Raw genomic sequence first — 23,369 nt, 5'->3', positions numbered from 1 at the left:
TCTCACTATCGCGGCCTCTCTTGTTGCGGAGCACAGGCTCCAGACGCGCAGGCTCAGTAGCCGTGGCTCACGGGCCTAGTTGCTCCGTGGCACGTGGGATCTTCCCAGACCAGGGCTCGAACCCGTGTCCCCTGCATTGGCAGGCAGATTGTCAACCACTGCACCACCAGGGAAGCCCGAGAATCTTTTTTAAATGGAGACATCCAACGTGGGGCCTCAGACCTGAATCAGAATCTATGTCTTTGAAAGTTGTTGCTTTGAATTTTTAAAGCTGAGAGAGTGAATATTGAGACCAACCCCTGTAACTTCTATTGCTCCTATACTTAGCAATAGAAGTTACCTTGCCTTTTCAGAGAGGGCAGCCAGATATCAGCTACCAGATAAAAGGGTGGAGCAGAAAAGGTAAGGAAGATTTGGAGTTTGGAGAGAGATTTGCTGTCTTTTGTTTGTCTACCTTTTGTGTCATTTGGCTTGTAGTTGGCATCTTCTGCTTTAGTGATTTGAAAGGAAAATCAGAAAAAGTTAAAACAAACCAAAATAACAAAATGAGGGGTCAAGGTTAAGTCATCAGCAAAAAAACAGAGAAAAGTGTTTTCTCAGCTCTTTTACGTTCCTCCCTCTATATTCCCTCATAGAATAAGCTAAATGATGTTATTTAAGGAGAAAACCCCTCCACCAAAATAGCTTCCTCATCTTAAAGATCTGTAATCAGTTCTCTGCTATTCTAAAATCCAGAAGGGTCTGAAATGCTTTTTCACAAGTTTGTAAAGAATTCATTTGCTGGCAAAACTTCATCTAAATGAGCACGTTGCTATTTATCATCTTTCTTATACCCACTTAGTGTAAATACTTGAGTTTTGCTGCAGAATTACTATCTTTTGTTACTTAGTGCTGCCTCAGAACCTGCTGGCAGTTTTGTGTTTATATACATACATATATATGTATGTATACACAGATATACGTACATTACTTTAATAAGATCTAAAACAGTTCTGAATTCTGAAACATTTGGCTCCAAGGATTTTAAATAAGGGATTGTAGATCTGTACTAGAAATTCTGCCAGTTGAGATAAATTGCAGTTAACAAATTAATATAGAGAGTGTGTACATAGCTCTATACTAATTTGTATTTGACTTGTCTATGCTGTTTTAATGTTTGATTTTTATGTTGGAGTTAAACTGACTTTTCATCTACTTCGGATTTCTTTTTTACCTTTTTATTTTTTATTTTTGTTTTTTCTTCTAGTTTTATTGAGATATAATTGACATACAGCACTGTATAAGTTTAAGGCATACAGCATAATGATTTGACTTACATACATCATGAAATGATTATCACAGTAAGTTTAGTGACAATCATCATCTCATATAGATACAAAATTAAAGAAATAAAAAAAAATTTTCCTTGTGATGAGAACTCTTAGGATTTATTCTCTTAACTTTCATGTACAACATACAGCAGTGTTAATTATATTTATCATGTTGTACATTATATTCCTAGTACTTATTTATCTTATAACTGAAAGTTTGTACCTTTTTACTGCCTTCATCGCATTCTCCCTTCCCCCACCCCTTGCCTCTTGTAACCACAAATCTGATCTCTTTTTCTATGAGTTTGTTTGCTTTTGAAGTCTAGTTGACCTACAGTGCTATGTTAGTTCCTATTACACATCATAGTGATTCGTTATTTCTATACATTTCAAAATGATCACCATGATAAGTCTAGTTATGATCTGTCCCCATTCAAAGATACTATGTAATTATTGACTATATTCCCCACACTGTACATTTCATACCCATGACTCATTTATTTCACAACTGGAAGTTTGTACCACTTAATCTCCCTCACCTATTTTTCTTCTTCCCCTATCTCCCTGTCCTCTGGCAATCACCTATTGACAAATACTGTATGATTTCACTTATATGTGGAATCTAAAAAACAAAGTAAATGAACAGACATAACAAAACAGAAACAGAGTTTTAGATACTTCCAATCTTAACATAGCTGTGTGACTTTAGAAAACTTACCTAACCTAGTAGATTCACTTGCTTCTTCAACAAGAGGCAGGATGATATAAGGTAGTGGTTAGGATTTCCTGGTTTCAAAACCAGCTCTACACTAACTGATTGTATGACCTTGGCCTATTTACTTAATTTTCTTATCTAGAAAATAGGCATAATATTAATGGTATCTATTTCATAGGGTTGCCATGAAGAGCAAATGAATAAGTACACTTAAAAAATTTAAAACAATGTTTGGCATATGGTTAGGTCTGTAAATATAAAAGTTCTGCTATTCTTGTATCCTCACCTTTTAGCTTAGTACCTTGCAGGGGATAGGGGCTCAATAAATACTTACTAGATTGAATTGCATTTCTTTCTTTTTTAAAAAAATATTTATTTATTTATTTTTTGTCTGCATTGGGTCTTAGTGTGGCACGCAGGATCTTTCGTTGTGGTGCACAGGCTTCTCTCTAGTTGTGGCGTGCAGGCTCCAGAGCGCATGGGCTCTGTAGTTGTGGCACACAGGCTCTCTAGTTGTGGCATGAGGGCTTAGTTGCCCTGCGACATGTGGGAACCTAGTTCCTGGACCAGGTATCGAACCGGCGTCCCTTGCATTGCAAGGTGGATTCTTAACCACTGGACCACCAGGGAAGTCCCTGGATTGCATTTCTTAAAATCCTTATTGTATTAACCTTGGTAACAGAGAGACAGTTATCACTGCTTGGACTGCAGGTATGGTAAGTGAAATGTTTCTTATATTTGCTTAATACTTCTTTCTCTGTCTCTCTTTCAATTTCATCTTTTTCTTTTCCCAGAGTCAAACAGACGTATTACTGGAGGGGCTATGCAACTGTCTTTTACACAGCTAACTATAGATTATTATCCTTATCACAAAGCAGGTTTGTATAACAATTTCTTTAAAAGATGTAAATCTTGCTTTTAAATTATATAGCCAATTTATTTCATTTTGTTGTTATTTTATTATTTTGTTTTAATTTAATTTTTTAAGGAGAAAAGAGATCAAGGCATTTATTATTTCCCCCCCGGCAGTATCTTACCAAGAAAATATAATTGCCATAGAAAATATTCATGAATCTTATATTGAGGTTTATGTAGATTATTAGTAAATATAATTGTTGGAAATTGGAAATATTGTAAACTGATTTAAAACTTAAAAAAATTAGAATATAGAAGACATATTTGTGCTATTTTCTTAATTATGACAAAAGCAAGTTATTAATCTGTTTTGAATTTTTTAATTATATATATTCAAAAATCAAAAAAGAAAATAAAGCAAAAGGATAACAGTGATTTTAGTTAAATTGTAGGATTCCAGGAACCTTTTTTTAAAAACTTTTTTGTATTTTCTAAATTTCATCAATAGATAAGAGTTAATAGGTTCTTTAATAATCACATATTGATAGGCACATTCCCCCCAAATAATAAAAACGAAAATATGTATGTTTATGGCCAAATTAAGTAATTTGACCTTATACCCATCTCTGCATTTTGGTGATATGTGGCTTTTTATTTTTTAATTCATACAAATAAGAAAAAACAAATAACTGTAATGAGTTTTCTAGAACTTTTAAAATGTGATAAAAAATTTTCTCTTCACAAATTTCAATTTCCCAGTGTTTGTCATTTGTGTGTCAGTACCTGGTAGAATTTAAAGGTTGTACTATTTGTTTAGAGTTTTGTTTGAAGGGCTTTGTCTTACAGTCTGACCTCCTGATTCATAAGTGACTTACATATACTGAAAATAATTTTTACCATAGAAATCATTCCTATTTAGAAGGTAAAACTTTTAGTCATAAAGTAGGTTTTATTTTCTTAACCCTTTTATGTAGATACTACTTTTCTTAATTGCTACAGATAAACCTAATAATCCTGATTTAAAATTTTTCCTCCAAAAATCCTATATGTGATATATATATATACACATATACATACATATATATATATGTGTGTGTGTATATATATATATATATATATATATATATATATATATATATATATATATGGCTGCAGTTTACAACAAATCTCTGATGAAGAGACTTTTTCCTGTATGGTGTTTACTGGGATTCTATTCAATGGAGGCATGCCAGGGATTGAGCATTCAGTGAAGGTTGACCAGCAATGCTGCTTCTTATTGAAACTTTGAGTGATGTTCTACCAAGGATGGGTTCTAGAGAGAAACCCTCCCAGGTTATTTGCTTTTGACACTCCCTCCATTCTAAATGTTTTACTCATATTTTCTAGGAAGATTAATGTCTGTAGTAGGTGAAAGCTGCAAATTTATTGGAAGATTAAAGAATCTCTTGAGAAAATGAATATTTATCATTAGAAGCTTTGCTATAATGGAATAAATGAAAAGTGTGCATTTTTCAGTGAAATACTTGTTATTCATTTTACAGGAGATAGTTGTAATCATTGGATGTATTTTAGTGATGCAACCAAAATAAAAAATGGTTGGGCCAACGAGTTGTTACATGAATTTGAGTGCAACGTTGAAATGCTTAAACAGGCTGTAAAGGATCATGATGTAGGTTCACCTCCTGAATCCCCAACACATGCCTCTCCCCAGCACACACAAACAGGTATTTTACCTCTAACAACATTATGTCATTCCCCTAATATTAATTGGGTGTGTGTATCTGTGTGAATGTGTGTGTATGTTCACCATATGATATTTTCTGTAAATAAATATGGTGTTTAATTAATGTCTAAAAAGCCTGTACCTCATTCGGATCATAGGCTTATAGATCAAAGCACTTTTTAAATTAATATGACTAGTAAAAGTAATACCCACGTAGAATATTTCAGACTCTTAAATGACAGGTAGATTCCTCTTTTTAACAAGAATTCCACCCAAAAGTTATTGTATGAGAGTTTCTTCAATGTGATATAAGTATGATTCCCATTTAAAGAATAATTATCACAAAATAAAAGAGTAATCATCATAATAACTTATGTTCTTATATCAGTTTATATATAAAGTATTTCCACATATGTTACCTTGTTTGAGAAATTAGGGTTCATCTATATTTCTAGTAGCTGCCTTAGTAATAAAAGAGTGACTGGTAAAAAATAATTTTACTATAAATTAAAAGGAATTTTTGTTTCCCACAGAGAAAGACTCAACTCTGAAAGGGACTTCCAAAACGCCTACAGTGTTACCTCAACAATCCAAAGTTAAGTTAATGTCTAGTTCTGTTGTGGTTAGACTTGCAGATTTCAATATATACCAGGTATGTTTTATTTCTTAAATTAAATCTTCTGATAAACACCTTTAGTATCTCCTGCAAACAACTCTTATAAACCAGTGCCACCATTTTATTTAAAAACATCTTGACCAGTTTTATGAAATGACTAAATTAGACAGAATAGAAAATACCAGTTCATTAATTTTCATTTATATGGTTACCCAGAATTAGGCAAACTGTGAGGTTAAGGGCACAGTTTGCCAGACTGCCAAGTCTGCACAAGACTAATGACACCAACTGTAGTTTCTGGGGTTTCCCTAAACTATGCTTAGATTCGAGAATTTACTAGAAAAACTCACAGAACTCGCCGAAATCAGTTATACTCAGTCACATTTATTACAAGGCAGGAATACGAATTAGAACCAGCCATAGGAAGAGAGCATAGAGTGGAGTTTCAGAGGGCTCCAAATTCAGTATTTCCTTGTCCCTAGGACACATTAACCTCCCAGGATGAACATGTAACAGTATGTATGAAATATTGCCCACATAGTTGAACTTAGTCTCTACAAGTGGACTTAAACACTACTAAGACTATCAAGTGTGGTCAGTCCCATTCTGAGTCATCTTGTGAGCATAAACTATCAGTTGTGGTCTCAGGGGTCTACCATGAATAGGAAATTCCAAGACTTTAGAATTACCTCCCAGGACTTTCCCAGCGGTCTAGTGGTTAAGACTCTGCCTTCCAGTTCAGGGGGCGCAAGTTCGATCCCTGGTCGGGGAACTAAGATCCCACTTGCCATGCGATACGGCCAAAAAAAAAAATTTAAAAAGAAAACATTAGAAAAAAGAGAATTACCTCCCAAAAGTAGGGACAAAGGCCAGACCTCTCTTTGTAGGCCAGATTACTTATTACACAAAGGTCTTAGTGGAATAAACTAAAATACGATTTTTCCTTAATTAACTACTAAGTATTGACTATACTGTGAACATAATTTTATAGCTAAGAACTCTGTCCTATTTATACTAACATTCTTATTCAGGCTATAATCGGTACAACATGGTCTAACATCACAACCCTTGAGACCAACACAGTAAAACTATGACCCTTTTTTTTTTTTTTTAAATAAAGGATTTCAAGTATGTATTATCATTTGTGAATTGTTCTTGTATATTTTGATAAGTCTATGTCTTTGAGACTTAGTTTTATCTGGAAAGTTTTCATTTTACTCAGTAGTTTTCAACTAGGGCCAGTTTTGCCCTCCAGAGGACATTTGGCAATGTCTGAGGACAATTTTTGTTGTCACAGCTGGAGGGGGTTGCTGCTGACATCTAGTGGGTAGAGATCAGTGTTGCTGCTGAACATTCTACAATGCACTGGACAGCCCCCATAACAAAGTTATCTGGCCCCAAATATCAGTAGTGCCAATTTTGAGATACCCTGATTTAAGAGTTACTTTCTTATTGCGCAATTGCTTCTTTCTTAATGTTCTCTATATAATGCATTATATTTGAATAAATTCATATGGAAATGGGGAAGGGGAATCACCCATAATCCCATATGATTGAGAATGAAATACAGTAAAGAAATCCCACATACACGAATACACCAGAACAAAACAAACAAAAGTAACTGGAAGAAAATAAGATAGTATGTTCATCCCAATTTGAATAACTTTTTAACTATTAAAAGAAAAGGGAAAAAGGCTATTGTCTACTATATAAAATAACTTGACACTCTGGATTTGAAAAGAATTTGTTTCCATGTATGCAGAGAAAAGCTTCTTATTAGACAATGTAAGGAACTGACTTAAATTTATGAAGACTGTACAAATAATCAAAGGTTTGATTAGCAATTTATACAAGGGGAAACAAATAAAACATTGAAGAGTCATTCCACTTCACATGAGAAATATACATGTTTGTTGAATGAATGAAAAAAAATAACCTTGAGATGTATCCCTGGGTCTGCTTAACAAGCATAAATAAATGAAACTGATAAAATGCTATTGGTTGAACTTTGGAGAAATTAGTATACAAGTTTTTGATGTGATTATAAATTAACTGTTTTGGGCAGAGAGTGAAAAATGTGTAACATGAATCTTAAAACTAATAGTCTATTGGAAAAATAATTTAAGAGCTCGAACTATTTGACAGGAGCATTTATAGTTGTACTGTTATTTTTAAATTAATTTTTATTGTGGTAAAATATACATGACATAACATTTATCATTTTAACCATTTTTAAGTGTACAGTTCATTGACATTAAGTATATTCACATTGCTGTACAACCATCACCACTGTCTGTCTCTGTAATTTTTTTGTTATTCTAAACTAAAGCTCTGTATATAATTATATTATTTTTCATAATAATGAATTATGGTAAAGAACTATTATAAAGTACATAGTTGGGAAGCAGTTTAGTCTTGAGGACTTGGATCTGTGTCCTGACTCTGCCACTTAACTTATTTGTATTGTCTTACAGAAATTTTCTATCTGTTATTGTAAGGCTCAAAGTAGTAAGTTTGCAAAGAAAATTGTACAGAATTGACTTTGTAATTAATAAGAATCCAAAGAGGTTATAGTTTTATGAATAAGTTAATTGGTATTATTTTAAAATAATTTAATATGAAATTAAATATATGATAAAGATTACATTGGCAATTAATTAATTAATTATTGGAAGTAGTTTTAAGAGTTTGAAGTACTGTCCATGTTGCATAAATTCTTTGGAAAGGGCTTTGTTTAGTGTTACTTCAATACACTTAATTATTTTTTCAGGTCTCTACAGCAGAACAATGTCGTTCCTCCCCCAAAAGTATGATTTCTTGCAATAAAAAATCCCTGTATCTTCCACAAGAAATGTCAGCTGTCTATATAGAATTCACAGAATATTACTATCCAGATGGAAAGGATTTTCCAAGTAAGAGAGTTTCCTTTTTTGTTATTGTTTGTCCATTACTTGGGAAGTTGATTTTTTCTTGCTAAGTTTTCGAGTATTATAAATGTGAAAAAAGAAAAAAGTCCACTGTTCTTTACCCTTGTAATCATTGTGTTTAGTATATAACTCTAGTATAGCATTTTTACTTATTATTTGTTCATATGTTCTTTTCCCTTACTAGCTTGTAGCATCCTTGATATCAGGAACCATGTAGTATTCGTGCTTCATTTTATCCCTGAGGTTTGACTCATTTTTGTTCTTAGTAGCTGTTGTTAAATGAAAGAATGAATGAGAGGTTATTGTAGAATAAGGTCATTTTTTTTTCTTTAGTAAAACTTCATTTATATTTCAGCTACATAAAACTATTTCATTAAAAAATGAATAGTGAAGTTATCCTTTTAGTTATAGAGAATTTGGGAGGCTAGGTTTTGATACCCAGATGTATACCTTAGACAACTTTTGGCACTTGTCTTTTGTTAGAAACATTGAATTACATGAATTTTCATTTGTAAGCTACTTTATGATTCTACATTTGTATTCTTTGCTATTGTCTCAGTTCATCTAATTCTTCAAACTAAAATTTGCCTTTGTTTATGTGGTACCTTTTCATTATTTTGTTTGAAAATCATAGTTGAGAAAAAGTGTTTAAACGAAATAGGTTATATTATTTGAGGAAAAAAATTTTTTTAAAGTGGAACTCCAGATTCTTTGACCTACTTAGGTCGTTTGTTTAATATTCACTTAATATAGGTTTTTAGTTTCAAAGGGAATTTCTGATGCTCATGCCTTTGTTGTTAAATAAAAAAAAAAGATATCCTTTGGAGAAAGAAATTACTTTGGAGAAAGAGATGTCAAACTATTTTAACATTTTAATCCTCATTTGTAACGACCTTTTAGGATCTAATCTCCTCACCATCTTCATGCTTTTCAGTATTCTCTTGTGTATTTCAAATTTGTTTTCTCTTCTACCTCCTTGACTGAAACAATGAGAAAATTAAGATAGGTTAAGGCATTTGCTCAGCACCTTGTGAAGAATAAAATGGCGCAGCTGAAACTCAAGTATAGGTCTTTTAAATAGAAATTCTTCCTACCCTTCCCCCCAACTATATTTCACTGCCTCCCCAGGTTATTCACAACTATTTACCTGTAATTGGATAATCCCATTGTTTCCAACACCCACCCCCCAAATTGTTTTCCTTAAATAATGTCTCATTCATTGAACTAGTAACTTTTCTTCAGACTAAAGCCTATAGTTTCCAGGATTTCAGACTTCTAATCTAGGTTTATTTCTATCAGTTTTGTTAACATGCACCAAGGGAATTATAATCCCATTCTATAATCTATATGTTTTTTTCTGATAAAAATATAAAACTCCTTCCCAGCAATTTAAATCTTAGCCACCTAGGAGTGAAATTGGTTGCTTACATTTAACTGTTTTCAACTTTTTATTATGGAAATTTTCAAACAGATACAAAAGTAAAGAACATAGTATACTGAATCCCCGTGTATAGGGATCCATTTTCAGTCCTCACATTTCGTCTTTCTGTTAAGTGATCCAACTTTAAAAATATATAACCTTTTTTTATAATTGTAACATGCATTCATTATATTAAAAAAAAAAAGAGAAAATGCCAAAAATTTGAAAAATGCCTGTGAGCCTACAATTTAGAGACAACTTCTACTAACATAAGTGTATCAGTTTGCTAAGGCTGCCATAATAAAATACCACAGACTGGGTGGTTTAAACAACAAATTTATTTCCTCACAGTTCTGGAGGCTAGAAGTTCTAGGTCAGAGTGTTGACAGTGTTGTTTCCTCAGAGACCTCTTTCCTTGGCTTGTAGATGGCTGTCTTCTCACATGGTTTTTCCTCTGTGTGTGTCCATTTTTTAAGCTCTTCTAATGACACCTGTCATATTGGACTAGAGCCCACCCACATGAACTCATTTTTACCATAATTGCCTCTTTAAAAGCCCTATCTCCAAATACAGTTAATTCTGAGGTATTAGGGGTTAGAACTTCAGCATATCAATTTTGAGGGGATGCATTTCAGACCACAACATTAAGTACAGTGTTGTTAGTCCTGTTTTTAATGTATGCGTTTCTTTAACATATTTGATTTACATCCGTGTCCTTTTCCCTTAATGATCCTAGTTTCTACAAGTTCATTTTAAATATCTTTAATAGCTATGTAGTAATCTATTTCATAAGTAGACCCCTGTTAGAAACTGCAACTAGATCTCTCTACTGCTTAGTGTACCAGGTTTCTTCCTCTATCCCAGATATGCAGTCAGGGTTCTTCTATCCTGGACTACATTTGCTCTCTAGTTCTCTCTGTGGCTGCCATCATCACTCAATCTGTATTTGAGATTCCCTCCCCTTTCTTCCCTTGACATGATCGCTTCAGCAACCCACTTCCTTACTATCCTCAGAGATAAGCACCTCCACATCCCAATAAGATGTTTCTGTTTATATATATAAATATATATATTTATATATATAAATATATATAAATTTATATATATATAAATTTATTTATTTATTTTTGGCTGCATTGGGTCTTCATTGCCGTGCGCGGGCTTTCTTTAGTTGCGGCGAGCAGGGGTTACTCTTCGTTGCAGTGTGAGGGCTTCTTATTGCGTTGGCTTCTCTTGTTGCAGAGCACGGGCTCTAGGTGCGTGGGCTTCAGTAGTTGCGGCACACAGGCTCAGTAGTTGGGGCTCGCAGGCTCTAGAGCACAGGCTCAATAGTTGTGGTGCATGGGCTTAGTTGGTCCATGGCACATGGGAGCTTCCCGGACCAGGGATCGAACCTGGGTCGCCTGCATTGGCAGGCAGATTCTTAACCAGTGTGCCACCAGGGAAGTCCCAAGAAGGTAAAGTTTTTGAAGTTTGCTTCTTGGTGACTGTAACAATAGGAAAAGAAATCAAAACAATACCTCTTATTTATACAGTTAGTTTTAGATTAAACTGCATCCTTTTTTTTTAACATCTTAATTGGAGTATAATTGCCTTACAATGGTGTGTTAGTTTCTGCTGTATAACAAAGTAAATCAGCTATACATATACATATATCCCCATATCTCCTCCCTCTTGTGTCTCCCTCCCATCCTCCCTATCCCACCCCTCTAGGTGGTCACAGAGCACTGAGCTGATCTCCCTGTGCTATGCGGCTGCTTCCCACTAGCTATCTAATTTACATTTGGGAGTGTATATATGTCCATGCCACTCTCTCACTTCATCCCAGCTTACCCTTCCCCCTCCCTCTGTCCTCAAGTCCATTCTCTATATCTGTGTCTTTATTTCTGTCCTGCCCCTAGGTTCTTCAGAATCATTTTTTTTTTTTTTAGATTCCATACATATGTGTTAGCATATGGTATTTGTTTTTCTCTTTCTGACTTACTTCACTCTGTATGACAGACTCTAGGTCCATCCACCTCACTACAAATAACTCAATTTCATTTCTTTTTATGGCTGAGTAATATTCCATTGTATACATGTACCACATCTTCTTTAGCCATTCATCTGTCGATGGACACTTAGGTTGCTTCCATGCCCTGACTATTGTAAATAGAGCTGCAGTGAACATTGTGGTACATGACCCTTTTTGAATTATGGTTTTCTCAGGGTATATGCCCAGTAGTGGGATTGCTAGGTCGTATGGTAGTTCTATTTTTAGTTTTTTAAGGAACCTCCATACTGTTCTCCATAGTGGCTGTATCAATTTACATTCCCACCAGCAGTGCCAGAGGGTTCCCTTTTCTCCACACCCTCTCCAGCATTTATTCTTTGTAGATTTTTTAATGATAGCCCTTCTGACTGGTGTGAGGTGATACCTCATTGTAGTTTGGATTTGCATTTCTCTAATGATTAGTGATGTTGAGCATCCTTTCATGTGTTTGTTGGCAATCTGTATATCTTCTTTGGAGAAATGTCTATTTAGGTCTTCTGCCCATTTTTGAATTGGGTTGTTTGTTTTTTTGATATTGAGCTGCATGAGCTGCTTGTATATTTTGGAGATTAATCCTTTGTCAGTTGCTTCATTTACAACTATTTTCTCCCATTCTGAGGGTTGTCTTGTCGTCTTGTTTATGTTTTCCTTTGCTCTCCGAAAGCTTGTAAGTTTCATTAGGTCCCATTTGTTTATTTTTGTTTTTATTTCCATTTCTCTAGGAGTTGGGTCAAAAAGGATCTTGCTGTGATTTATGTCATAGAGTGTTCTGCCTATGATTTCCTCTAAGAGTTTTATAGTGTCTGCCCTTACATTTAGGTCTTTAATCCATTTTGAGTTTATTTTTGTGTATGGTGTTAGGGAGTGTTTTAATTTCATTCTTTTACATGTAGCTGTCCAGTTTTCCCAGCACCACTTATTGAAGAGGCTGTCCTTTCTCCTTTGTATATTCTTCCCTCCTTTATCAAAAATAAGGTGACCATATGTGTGTGGGTTTATCTCTGGGCTTTCTATTCTGTTCCATTGATCTATATTTCTATTTTTGTGCCAGTACCATACTGTCTTGATTACTGTAGCTTTGTAGTATAGTCTGAAGTCCAGGAGCCTGATTCCTCCAGCTCCGTTTTTCTTTCTCAAGATTGCTTTGGCTGTTTGCGGTATTTTGTGTTTCCATACGAATTGTGACATTTTTTCTCTAGTTCTGTGAAAAATGCCCTTGGTAGTTTGATAGGGATTGCATTGAATCTGTAGATTGCTTTGGGTAATATAGTCATTTTCACAGTGTTGATTCTTCCAATCCAGAAACATGGTATATATCTCCATCTGTTTGTATCATCTTTAATCTCTTTCATCAGTGTCTTATAGTTGTCTGCATACAGGTCTTTTGTCTCCTTAGGTAGGTTTATTCCTATGTATTTTATTCTTTTTGTTGCAGTGGTAAATGGGAGTGTTTCCTTAATTTCTCTTTCACGTTTTTCATCATTAGTGTATAGGAATGCCAGAGATTTCTGTGCATTAATTTTGCATCCTGCTACTTTACCAAATTCATTGATTAGCTCTAGTAGTTTTCTGGTAGCATCTTTAGGATTCTCTATATAAGGTATCATGTCATCTGCAAACAGTGACAGTTTTACTCCTCCTTTTCTGATTTGGATACCTTTTATTTCTTTTTCTTCTCTGATTGCTGTGGCTAAAACTTCCAAAACTATGTTGAATAATAGTGGTGAGAGTGGGCAACTGTGTCTTGTTCCTGATCTTAGAGGAAATGGTTTCAGTTTTTCACCATTGAGAACGATGTTGGCTGTGGGTTTGTCATATATGGCCTGTATTATGTTGAGGTAAGTTCCCTCTATGCCTACTTTCTGGAGGGTTTTTATCATAAATGGGTGTTGTATTTTGTTGACAGCTTTTTTCTGCATCTATTGAGATGATCCTATGGTTTTTCTCCTTCAGTTTGTTTATATGGTGTATCACAGTGATTGATTTCCATTTATCAAAGAATCCTTGCATTCCTGGGATAAACCCCACTTGATCGTGGTTTATGATCCTTTTAATGTGCTGTTGGATTCTGTTTGCTAGTATTTTTTTGAGGTTTTTTGCATCTATGTTCATCAGTGATATTGGCCTGTAGTTTTCTTTCTTTGTGCCATCTTTGTCTGGTTTTGGTATCAGGGTGATGGTGGCCTTGTAGAATGAGTTTGGGAGTGTTCCTCCCTCTGCTATATTGTGGAAGAGTTTGAGAAGGTTAGGTGTTAGCTCTTCTCTAAATGTTTGATAGAATTTGCTTGTGAAGCCATCTGGTCCTGGGCTTTTGTTTGTTGGAAGATTTTTAATCACAGTCTCAATTTCAGTGCTTGTGATTGGTCTGTTTATATTTTCTGTTTCTTCCTGGTTCAGTCTTGGAAGGTTGTGCTTTTCTAAGAATTTGTCCATTTCTTCTGGATTGTCCGTTTTATTGGCATATAGTTGCTTGTAGTAATCTCTCATGATCCTTTGTATTTCTGCAGTGTCAGTTGTTACTTCTCCTTTTTCATTTCTAATTCTATTGATTTGAGTCTTCTCCCTTTTTTTCTTGATGAGTCTGGCTAATGCTTTATCAACTTTATTTATCTTCTCAGAGAACCAGCTTTTAGTTTTATTGACGTTTGCTATTGTCTCCTTCATGTCTTTTTCATTTATTTCTGATCTGATCTTTATGATTTCTTTCCTTCTGCTAACTTTGGGGTTTTTTTTGTTCTTCTTTCTCTAATTGCTTTAGGTGTAAGGTTAGGTTGTTTATTTGAGGTGTTTCTTGAGTTAGGTTTTTATTGCTATAGACTTCCCTCTTAGAACTGCTTTTGCTGCATCTCATAGGTTTTGGGTTGTCGTGTTTTCATTGTCATTTGTTTCTAGGTATTTTTTGATTTCCTCTTTCTTTTCTCTAGTGATCTCTTGGTTATTTAGTAGTGTATTGTTTAACCTTCATGTGTTTGTATTTTTACAGACTTTTTCCTGTAATTGATATCTAGTCTCATAGCATTGTGGTCAGGAAAGATACTTGATACGATTTCAATTTTCTTAAATTTACCAAGGCTTGATTTGTGACCCAAGATATGATCTGTCCTGGAGAATGTTCCATGAGTGCTTGAGAAGAAAGTGTATTCTGTTGGTTTTGGATGGAATGTCCTTTAAGTATCAATTAAGTCCATCTTGTTTAATGTATCATTTAAAGCTGTGTTTCCTTATTTATTTTCATTTTGGATATCTGTCCATTGGTGAAAGTGGGTTGTTAAAAGTCCCCTACTATGATTGTGTTACTGTCGATTTCCCCTTTTATGACTGTTAGCATTTACCTTATGTATTGAGGTGCTCCTGTGTTGGGTGCATACATATTTACAATTGTTGTATCTTCTTCTTGGATTGATCCCTTGATCATTATGTAGTGACCTTCTTTGTCCCTTGTAATAGTCTTTATTTTAAAGTCTATTTTGTCTGATATGAGAATTGCTACTCTAGCTTTCTTTTGATTTCCATTTGCATGGAATATCTTTTTCCATCCCCTCACTTTCAGTCTGTGTGTGTCCCTAGGTCGCAAGTGGGTCTCTTGTAGACAGCATATATGCGGGTCTTGTTTTTGTATCCATTCAGCCAGTCTATGTCTTTTGGTTGGAGCATTTAATCCATTTACATTTAAAGTAGTTATCGATATGTATGTTCCTATTACCATTTTCTTAATTGATTTGCATTTAAACTGCATATTTTTCCATTAGTGAAGCAATGAAAGATGTTTTCTGTCTCTCCAAATGTGTTTGCTATCATCTACAGGTAGTATCACTTTAATCTTGTAAATAACATTGCAAAACCTTTTAATCTTAATTTAAGGAGAATAAAACTTGGTTAAAATGTATTTTGTGTTCTCAGGGAAGATTTAGAACTATCAGTTTATTAAAAATCTTTAAAAATTTTTTTCTCCACAGTTCCATCTCCCAACCTTTATAGCCAGCTGAATGCACTACAGTTTACTGTGGATGAAAGAAGTATTCTATGGTTAAATCAGTTTCTGTTGGATTTAAAACAGAGTCTTAATCAGTTTATGGCTGTGTACAAGTTGAATGACAATTCAAAATCTGATGAGCATGTTGATATTCGAGTTGATGGCTTAATGCTAAAGGTACCATATAAACAAGTGGCTGTGAGAACAAAACCATTTTTACAGAAGAAAAGTTATTTCCAGGATTTAAGATGGGTGCTCAAATATAAGTCAACTTCATTGCAATATTAATTTTGTTTTTGAAATTTGAATTTTAATTTCAGTTTTCAATTATGGAAGCTTTAAGAGACTGTTTCCCCGCCCTTCCCCACCCCTTCTTTCTCTACTTTTCTTCTTTTTTTTTCCCCCCTGCTCATCCATTTGGAGGTAAGCAGTAGAAATAAATTTAAATGTCTTTTTTTTTTCTACTTCTTACTGGAGCTCATCCATTTGGAGGTAAGCAGTAGAAATAAATTTAAATATCTTTTTTTTTCTACTTCTTACTGGAGCTGATAGAAATTTTTTAAGAAGGGTAAATAATACAGTGACGCTTTTAAGTTATATCTGGGTTTTATTTGTTACATTTATTGTTATTAATATCCAAAGATAATAGAAAGTTGTGTTTCATTATAGCCAAGTAGTTGATAATCAGAATTCCATGGATATTTAAACTTTAAAGGAAGGAAGCTAAAATTTAAAAAAAAAAACAGTATAGTGTAGTAAATAGAGTAAGATTTGGGCATGGATGGATATTTCAGTTTCTATCTCTGTTGCTGGTAGACTAAATTTACATACCCTTAATTTCTTCTCTGTAAAATGAGATTAATAATACTCAACAGTTGCATTGCAGAAATGTTTTAAAGATCGTTTCAAAGACCTTAAAATATTCAATATAAAGAGACACACTTTATAACATTTATAATTATAATTTAAAACACAATTACATAATGATCTTTACATTTTGTGAATATGGGCAGTTTGAGTTTTAAAATCAGTCACTTTGAACTCTTTGTTGTGAATATTTTGAGGACTGGGCTTAATTATCTGTAGAAAATAATTTTACTAAATAGTTTGACCTATACTCCTAAGTTCATTTTATTAATAGTTTTCTCCCAGATAAGTGATTCTAATGACAGTTATCCAGTCATTCCATTTACTTATCTAGTCATCCTCCAAATCACTTGGATTTAAAATATCATAACAAAAAATTCTCTTTTCCAAACTTTGTGCTTTCTTATTTACTCAGGGCGTATATATACTCAGGGCATAGTAAGCATTTAATAATTGATTTAATTCAGTTTTGTTCCTTTTATTTTGTGATATATTGTCTACAAATATGTATATGTGTGTTATGTACTTTATTCATTATTTATGGGGTTTTTTCCTTTGTTTCTTTTCTTAGTTGTTAATCATTTAAGCCTTTTTCATTTGGTTTAATAAGATTTGGGAGGGAGAGTATTTTATGTGAAGATAGAAAATTAGTGTTTTGGGGTGAAATGTTAAAAAGAATTCCTGAACCAAGTCATGCTCTTGATTGTTTTATCTTCAAGATATATGGATTTGTAAGTCAGACTAGATTAATGTTTTTTCTCTTCTAGTTTGTCATTCCTTCTGAAATGAAATCTTCTGAATGTCATCAAGATCAACCACATGCAATTTCTATTCAGAGTTCAGAAATGATTGCTACAAATACAAGATACTGTTCAAACTGTCGACATTCTGATTTAGAAGCTTTGTTTCAAGACTTCAAAGATTGTGATTTTTTCAGTAAAACATATACCAGTTTCCCCAAATCTGGTGACAATTTTAATCTTCTGCATCCAATCTTCCAGAGACATGCTCATGAACAAGATACCAAACTGCATGAAGTTTATAAAGGAAATGTTACTCCTAAGTTGAATAAATACACTCTTAAAACTTCTGCTGCCACGGATGTTTGGGCTGTGTACTTTTCTCAATTTTGGATAGATTATGAAGGGATGAAAAGTGGAAAAGGACGACCAATAAATTTTGTAGATTCTTTCCCTCTTTCCATCTGGATTTGTCAACCAAAAAGGTATGCATTGTCACAAAAATTGCTGCAGACTTGTAATCAGATATCTCTAAATACATCACAAAGTGAGTCCAGTGATCTGACTGGCCGATGGAAGCGGAAAAAGCTCTTGAAGGAGTATTATAGTACAGAGTCTGATCCCTTGACAAATGGTAGTCAGAAACCTTCAGATACATTTTTAAGATTTTCCTCTTCATCATCAGATGCAGATATTCATGTCCTGGTTCACATTCATAAACATGTCAGTATGCAGATCAATCACTACCAGTATCTGCTCCTGCTTTTCCTCCACGAGTCACTTATTTTGCTTTCAGAGAATTTAAGGAAAGATGTAGAAGCTGTGACTGGCAATCCAGCTAGTCAGACATCCATTTGCATTGGAATTTTACTTAAAAGTGCGGAAGTGGCTCTTTTGCTTCATCCAGTAGATAAAGCAAATAGTCTTAAGTCTCCTGTTTCTGAAAGTGTGAGTCCAGTGGTTCCTGATTATTTGCCTACAGAAAATGGAGAATTTTTGTCTTCAAAAAGAAAACAAGTTAATAGTGGTATAAAACAAATTAGAAGTGTAACTGTTAATCATATGTCAGACAACAGATCTATGAGTATTGACCTTAGCCATGTCCCTTTGAAGGATTCTTTGCTTTTTAAATCAGCTAGTGATACAAATCTGCAAAAAGGTATTTCTTTTCTGGATTATTTATCAGATAAAAATTTAGGGAAAATAAGCGAAGATGGAAGTAGTGGAATTGTTTGCAAAAGTGGCTCAGGAGAAATTGGATCAGAAACAAGTGGCAAAAAGGATTCGTCTTATACAGATTCAAATAGTGTCTTAAACTACAGAGAAGACTCAAGTATGCTGTCATTTGATAATGGTGGTAATCAGAACATACTTTCAAATAGTTTAACTAGTAAAGGAAATGAAACCATAGAGTCAATCTTTAAAGCTGAAGATTTGCTTCCAGAAACAGTTTCACTCTCTGAGAACATGGAAATCAGTAAAGAAGAAGCACCCACAGTCAGAACACTTAAATCACAGTCATCTTTAAGGTAACAACTGACTGTTAGAATTTGGGGTGGGAGGTTTGTTTTATTTGTGTGTGTATATGTGTGTGTGTGTGTGTGTGTGTAGAATTTGGGGTGGGGGGTTTTATTTGTGTGTGTGTGTGTGTGTGTGCATGCATGCGCGCACACACATGTGCATGTACTTATGAGTATATTTTGGCTTTAGACAGAAAACCATGATAAATATGGCATTGTTAGAGTTAACACATGGAAGAGTAGGTTTTTCAAAATATGAAAATACTTTAAGTTTATATAATTTTAAAAATTGTGTATACTATATAAATACATATTTATTTTGTTTGAAGTATTCTTTAGAAAGAATTCTTTTCTTTTTACATGATGATTTTCTGATAATTTTGTTTGTTAACAGCAGAAAGCCTAAGGAACGTTACCCACCCAACATGGCTCCACTCTCTGTTTCTTATAAGAACATGAGAAGAAGCCCCTCACAAACCTCACTGGATACCATTTCACTTGACAGCATGATATTGGAAGAACAGTTGTTAGAAAGTGATGGAAGTGATAGTCATATATTTTTGGAAAAAGGTAAAGCAATACAGTTTAAGAATTCATATTATATATACACAAATCTTAGAAGTGGTGTTTAAGTTTTTTAATTTATATTCAATAATCAATCACAGCCCAAAAAGACTTATTTATTTATACACACATACATGCACAATACAAAGGGCATTGTACCTAACTTTCTAATGGTTGTTTCGTTGCTTCTTTTGACCAGATACTCCCTTCCTTTTTATGGACGACATCCAGCAATTATTTATATACAGTCATTTAGATCGTAAAGCAGACAACATTAATTCTACTAGCCTCTATCACAGGGACTCCTATATCTGGAATTTTGATTAGGTAGGCTTAATTTGCATGATGAATTCTCAACTATGTGCTCCTATGACTGGAATTTTTCCAGACTGGATCTGTTAATTCCCATAACCAGAATTCTCTTTCATACATGATAGTGTATGATGGAACTACATGATTCCCCTATTTTATTCAGAAGCAACTAATGCCCTAGTACAGACCACTAGGAATGACTTAGTATTAGATGCATCCCCATCACTAAGGCATTGGGGACTTTGTGAACAGGAATAAAACCATGGACCAAAGCCAGAGAATAGTTGCCACAGACCCTGAAGCTTAAGAGACCAGAGGCAAATGTGAATTACTTTGTGTATGAAGAGTAATAAACCTATTGATGTAGTTGAAAACAGCTTAGGTAAGGAAAGGCTCATAGCTTTAGAAACTGAAGCTTAGAGAAATGAATATACAGTCAGGAAGTAATAGAGGCAGATTTGGAACTCAGCTAGTCTGACTCAGGAACCTCAGCTTTTAACCAACCAGTATGCTATGCTAGTACCCCAGACTTGGGAAATGATTACTATATGTAAACTAAAAGCCTTAACCCAACACTTTTATAGGCAATTCATAGCAATCCCCTTTCCAGCATACTTTACCAGTTAAATGTAGACAAGTTACTGATATGGGTCATAAAAATCTATTCTAGATTCACAGATAGCTCTATTGCCTAGTTCCCTTGCCCCCTTATGGCTTAAAATTCTACTTTAATAGAGGATTTCTGTTTTATGATCAAATGATGCTTCAAAAACAGTGTTCCTGTAGAAAATATCTCTACTTACTCTTAAAAAGCATCAGTGATTTTCTTGTTTCTGAAAATTAAATAATTAATAAAAGTGACTACCACTCAATGTGGAAAACTTGGAAAATATAAACAACTACAATTTGGAAAATAAAATAACCCAAAAGTCCCACAATCTAGAGATATCAATTATAATTTATCTTATAAATGTATATATATATATTCACATATATGTATATTTGGTATTACATCACATATATGGTTTTTCCACCTGCTTTTTATCACTTGTCTATATTAAATTGTCATAAGAATGTACCCTGACCTTTTAATTGTTTCCCTGATACTGGATGTTTAGATTGTTTATAGTTTTTTCACAGCTATAAAATGCTATAATTATATCACTGTTCATAAATTTTTGTCTTCATTTCTAATAACTGTCTTAGAATAGATTCCAGCAGTAGGCTGTTTTTAGGGTCTTGAAAAATACAAGGGCATTAATTTTATGTGTAACACTTGGACGATATGTGACTGTATATTCGTTATTCTCTGAACTGTAATAATTTTCTGTCAAAGGAATTGATTTTCATTGGGAAAAGACTTGTTTTTTCTGAGTTCTCTTTTGTTTTGTTTTAATTTTACAAGAAATATATGAATACTTTCTCTTTAAAAAAAAATCAGATGTCATGGGAATATCTAGAATATCACTTTAATACCACCCTTACTCTGCCCTGATACCATTCCCCATTCCGGAAGTAATTACCACTGTCTTTTGGTATATATTGACATAATTCCAGACCTTTTTCTATGTGTTTTTATATACATGTACGTTTATACATATGCACACTAATGCACACATATATATACACATACACATATACATACATAGGTATATTGTGAGTACATATTTTTGAATATACATACATATTTATAAACGAACAGATGCGTAGCTGGAGTACCACTCCACCACAGGCTTCTAACTAGTCTCCCCAATTCTCTTCTTGTCAATTTCTTGTTCATACTTCATTCCACAGGCAGAATATTCTTTTAAAAATGTATATACTATCATGTCAATTTCCATTTTAGTCCTGATAACTTCTAACAACTATAAGACTATTAAGTTTAAAAAACTTAACATTACTGATAGTTGCTCCATGTGATATGGCCCCAGCTTACCTTTTCTGCTGTTTTCCCACATGCTTACTACACTTTAATTATACAATAGTATATTTCAGTCTTTCTGTCAATCTCTTCACTATGACAAACTTCCTTAGCCTTTGTACCTGTGCCTAGAGTGCTCTTTTTTCTTTCTGTTTACTTTAGCTTAAATATTATTTTATCTGTGAAATCTTAACCTCTGGCAATGTTAGGAACTCCCTGTGAAATGGGAGTTTATTATCTCCTCATACCACAGTTGTATTTATGCATTTTCCCTGGCCCTAAAAATCATTTTATTCATCCATTCAATAAATAATTTATTGAGCACCTACTGTTTTGTCAGGCACTGGGTTAGAACCTAATTATATAGCAGTAAATATAATAAGAAATTATTACAAAGAAAGACAAATACTATATGATATCACTCATATGTGAGATATATTTTTTAAAAAACCCAAATGAAAACAGAACAAAAACAAGCTTATAGATACAGAAGACAGATTGGTGGTTACCAGAGGGTAAGGGGGTAGGGGAATGGTCAGAATGGATGAAGGGGATCAATTGTATGGTTATGGATGGTAAACTAGGCTTTTGGTGGTGATCAGTTTGTAGTGTATACAGATATCAAATTATAATGTACATCTAAAAAAAAAGAAATTTTTAACCAGCTACTTGCAGGCTGCATTCAGCAGAGTGTTGTTTCAGTGAATGGAAGTGATACTCATTCTATAATGCATGCACTGAAGTGTTATGAAGACTTATAATAAAGATGTCTCTAACAACAACAACAACAACAAAGTAAAGCTTTGTAAAATACTATTGCTTAAGCAAAAGGATTTAGTGAAAGAGTAACTTGATTGCTTGTATCATTCAGTGAATTAATCCTTGAAATCATATTCAGAATTATTAGCTTTTTTTTAAAAATAAGGTCAGAATCCATGCAAGATTGACGTGAAAAAAAATTGAGGCTTTGTTTTGTGTCTTTGGTTCTTCTGATTTCTCTCGATTCATTTTCAATAATTATTTTTATGGTATTTTTAAAAAGTATTGATGTGTTATGGACACAAAAAATTTTTTTAATTGCCCTTTACCACAGACAGTTTGAGAAATATTGAAATATAGCATGTTGAGAAATTAAGGCAGGTTGATAAGGATGGAGAACAATCACATTGACAGTAGTAGCATTAACTTCATGTAGATGAAGAACCGTAGGATACTGAAAAGGGAAATGAAGTGGTCAGACTGGGACCACTGAATGTCAGGTAGAATAGAGGAGGCAAAACTGGCTGACCAGGAACCTGCTAGTAACACCAGCACCACACCTGCAATGGGAAGAACACAGATTGTGGTCGGCTGTGGTAGATTTCATACCGTCTAAGTTTAGGGTTTAGTATCTCTAACATTTTATTGTGGGAAGTTATTTCTTATTATTTGCTAACTAACCACAGTTTAATTTTTCTTTGCTTATTGTCTTTTAAACATGGCTGTGCTTGACAAAGTGTTGAAGAAATAGTCTGTTTTGGTTAGATAAATGTAACATTGTTGGACCATGTGTAAACTGATTTTAATTTAGTAGTTTATTTCTGTATTATTTCAGGTATTAAAAAGAACTCAACTACAAATTACCAGAGCCCAGCAGATCGGGCAAATGCCAGTGCAAACCTACAGAATTATGGTGAAACCTCTCCAGATGCCATCAGTACAAATTCAGAGGGTGCTCAAGAAAATCATGATGACCTGGTAATCTTTTGAGACATTCTATGAAGAGAAATGCCACCAACTTTATCTCATATCAATATGTACACATTTAAAGACATTAATATGTAAAATGAATTGACTTAAATTGTGGGTGATTTACTTTGCTCTTTCTACTCTTG

General features: G+C 33.8%; 1 protein-coding gene across 1 annotated transcript in view; it reads left to right on the top strand.

Moving 5' to 3' along the window:
* The window catches only part of BLTP3B (bridge-like lipid transfer protein family member 3B), a 110,876-nt gene that overhangs the window by 53,140 nt on the left and 34,367 nt on the right, over positions 1-23,369 (top strand). Inside the window, 8 exon segments of the mRNA XM_082349563.1 lie at positions 2,820-2,903; positions 4,422-4,604; positions 5,137-5,255; positions 7,990-8,131; positions 15,555-15,748; positions 17,206-18,707; positions 19,093-19,268; positions 23,090-23,232. Of these exon segments, the coding sequence (XP_082205689.1) occupies positions 2,820-2,903; positions 4,422-4,604; positions 5,137-5,255; positions 7,990-8,131; positions 15,555-15,748; positions 17,206-18,707; positions 19,093-19,268; positions 23,090-23,232 (2,543 nt within the window).

The sequence above is a fragment of the Balaenoptera borealis genome (assembly GCF_965194805.1).
Source record: "Balaenoptera borealis genome assembly, chromosome: 13".
In the NCBI taxonomy this organism is placed as follows: Eukaryota; Metazoa; Chordata; class Mammalia; order Artiodactyla; family Balaenopteridae; genus Balaenoptera; species Balaenoptera borealis.
Note: the sequence above shows the minus strand (reverse complement) of the source record. Positions and strands in the feature narration are given on the sequence as shown.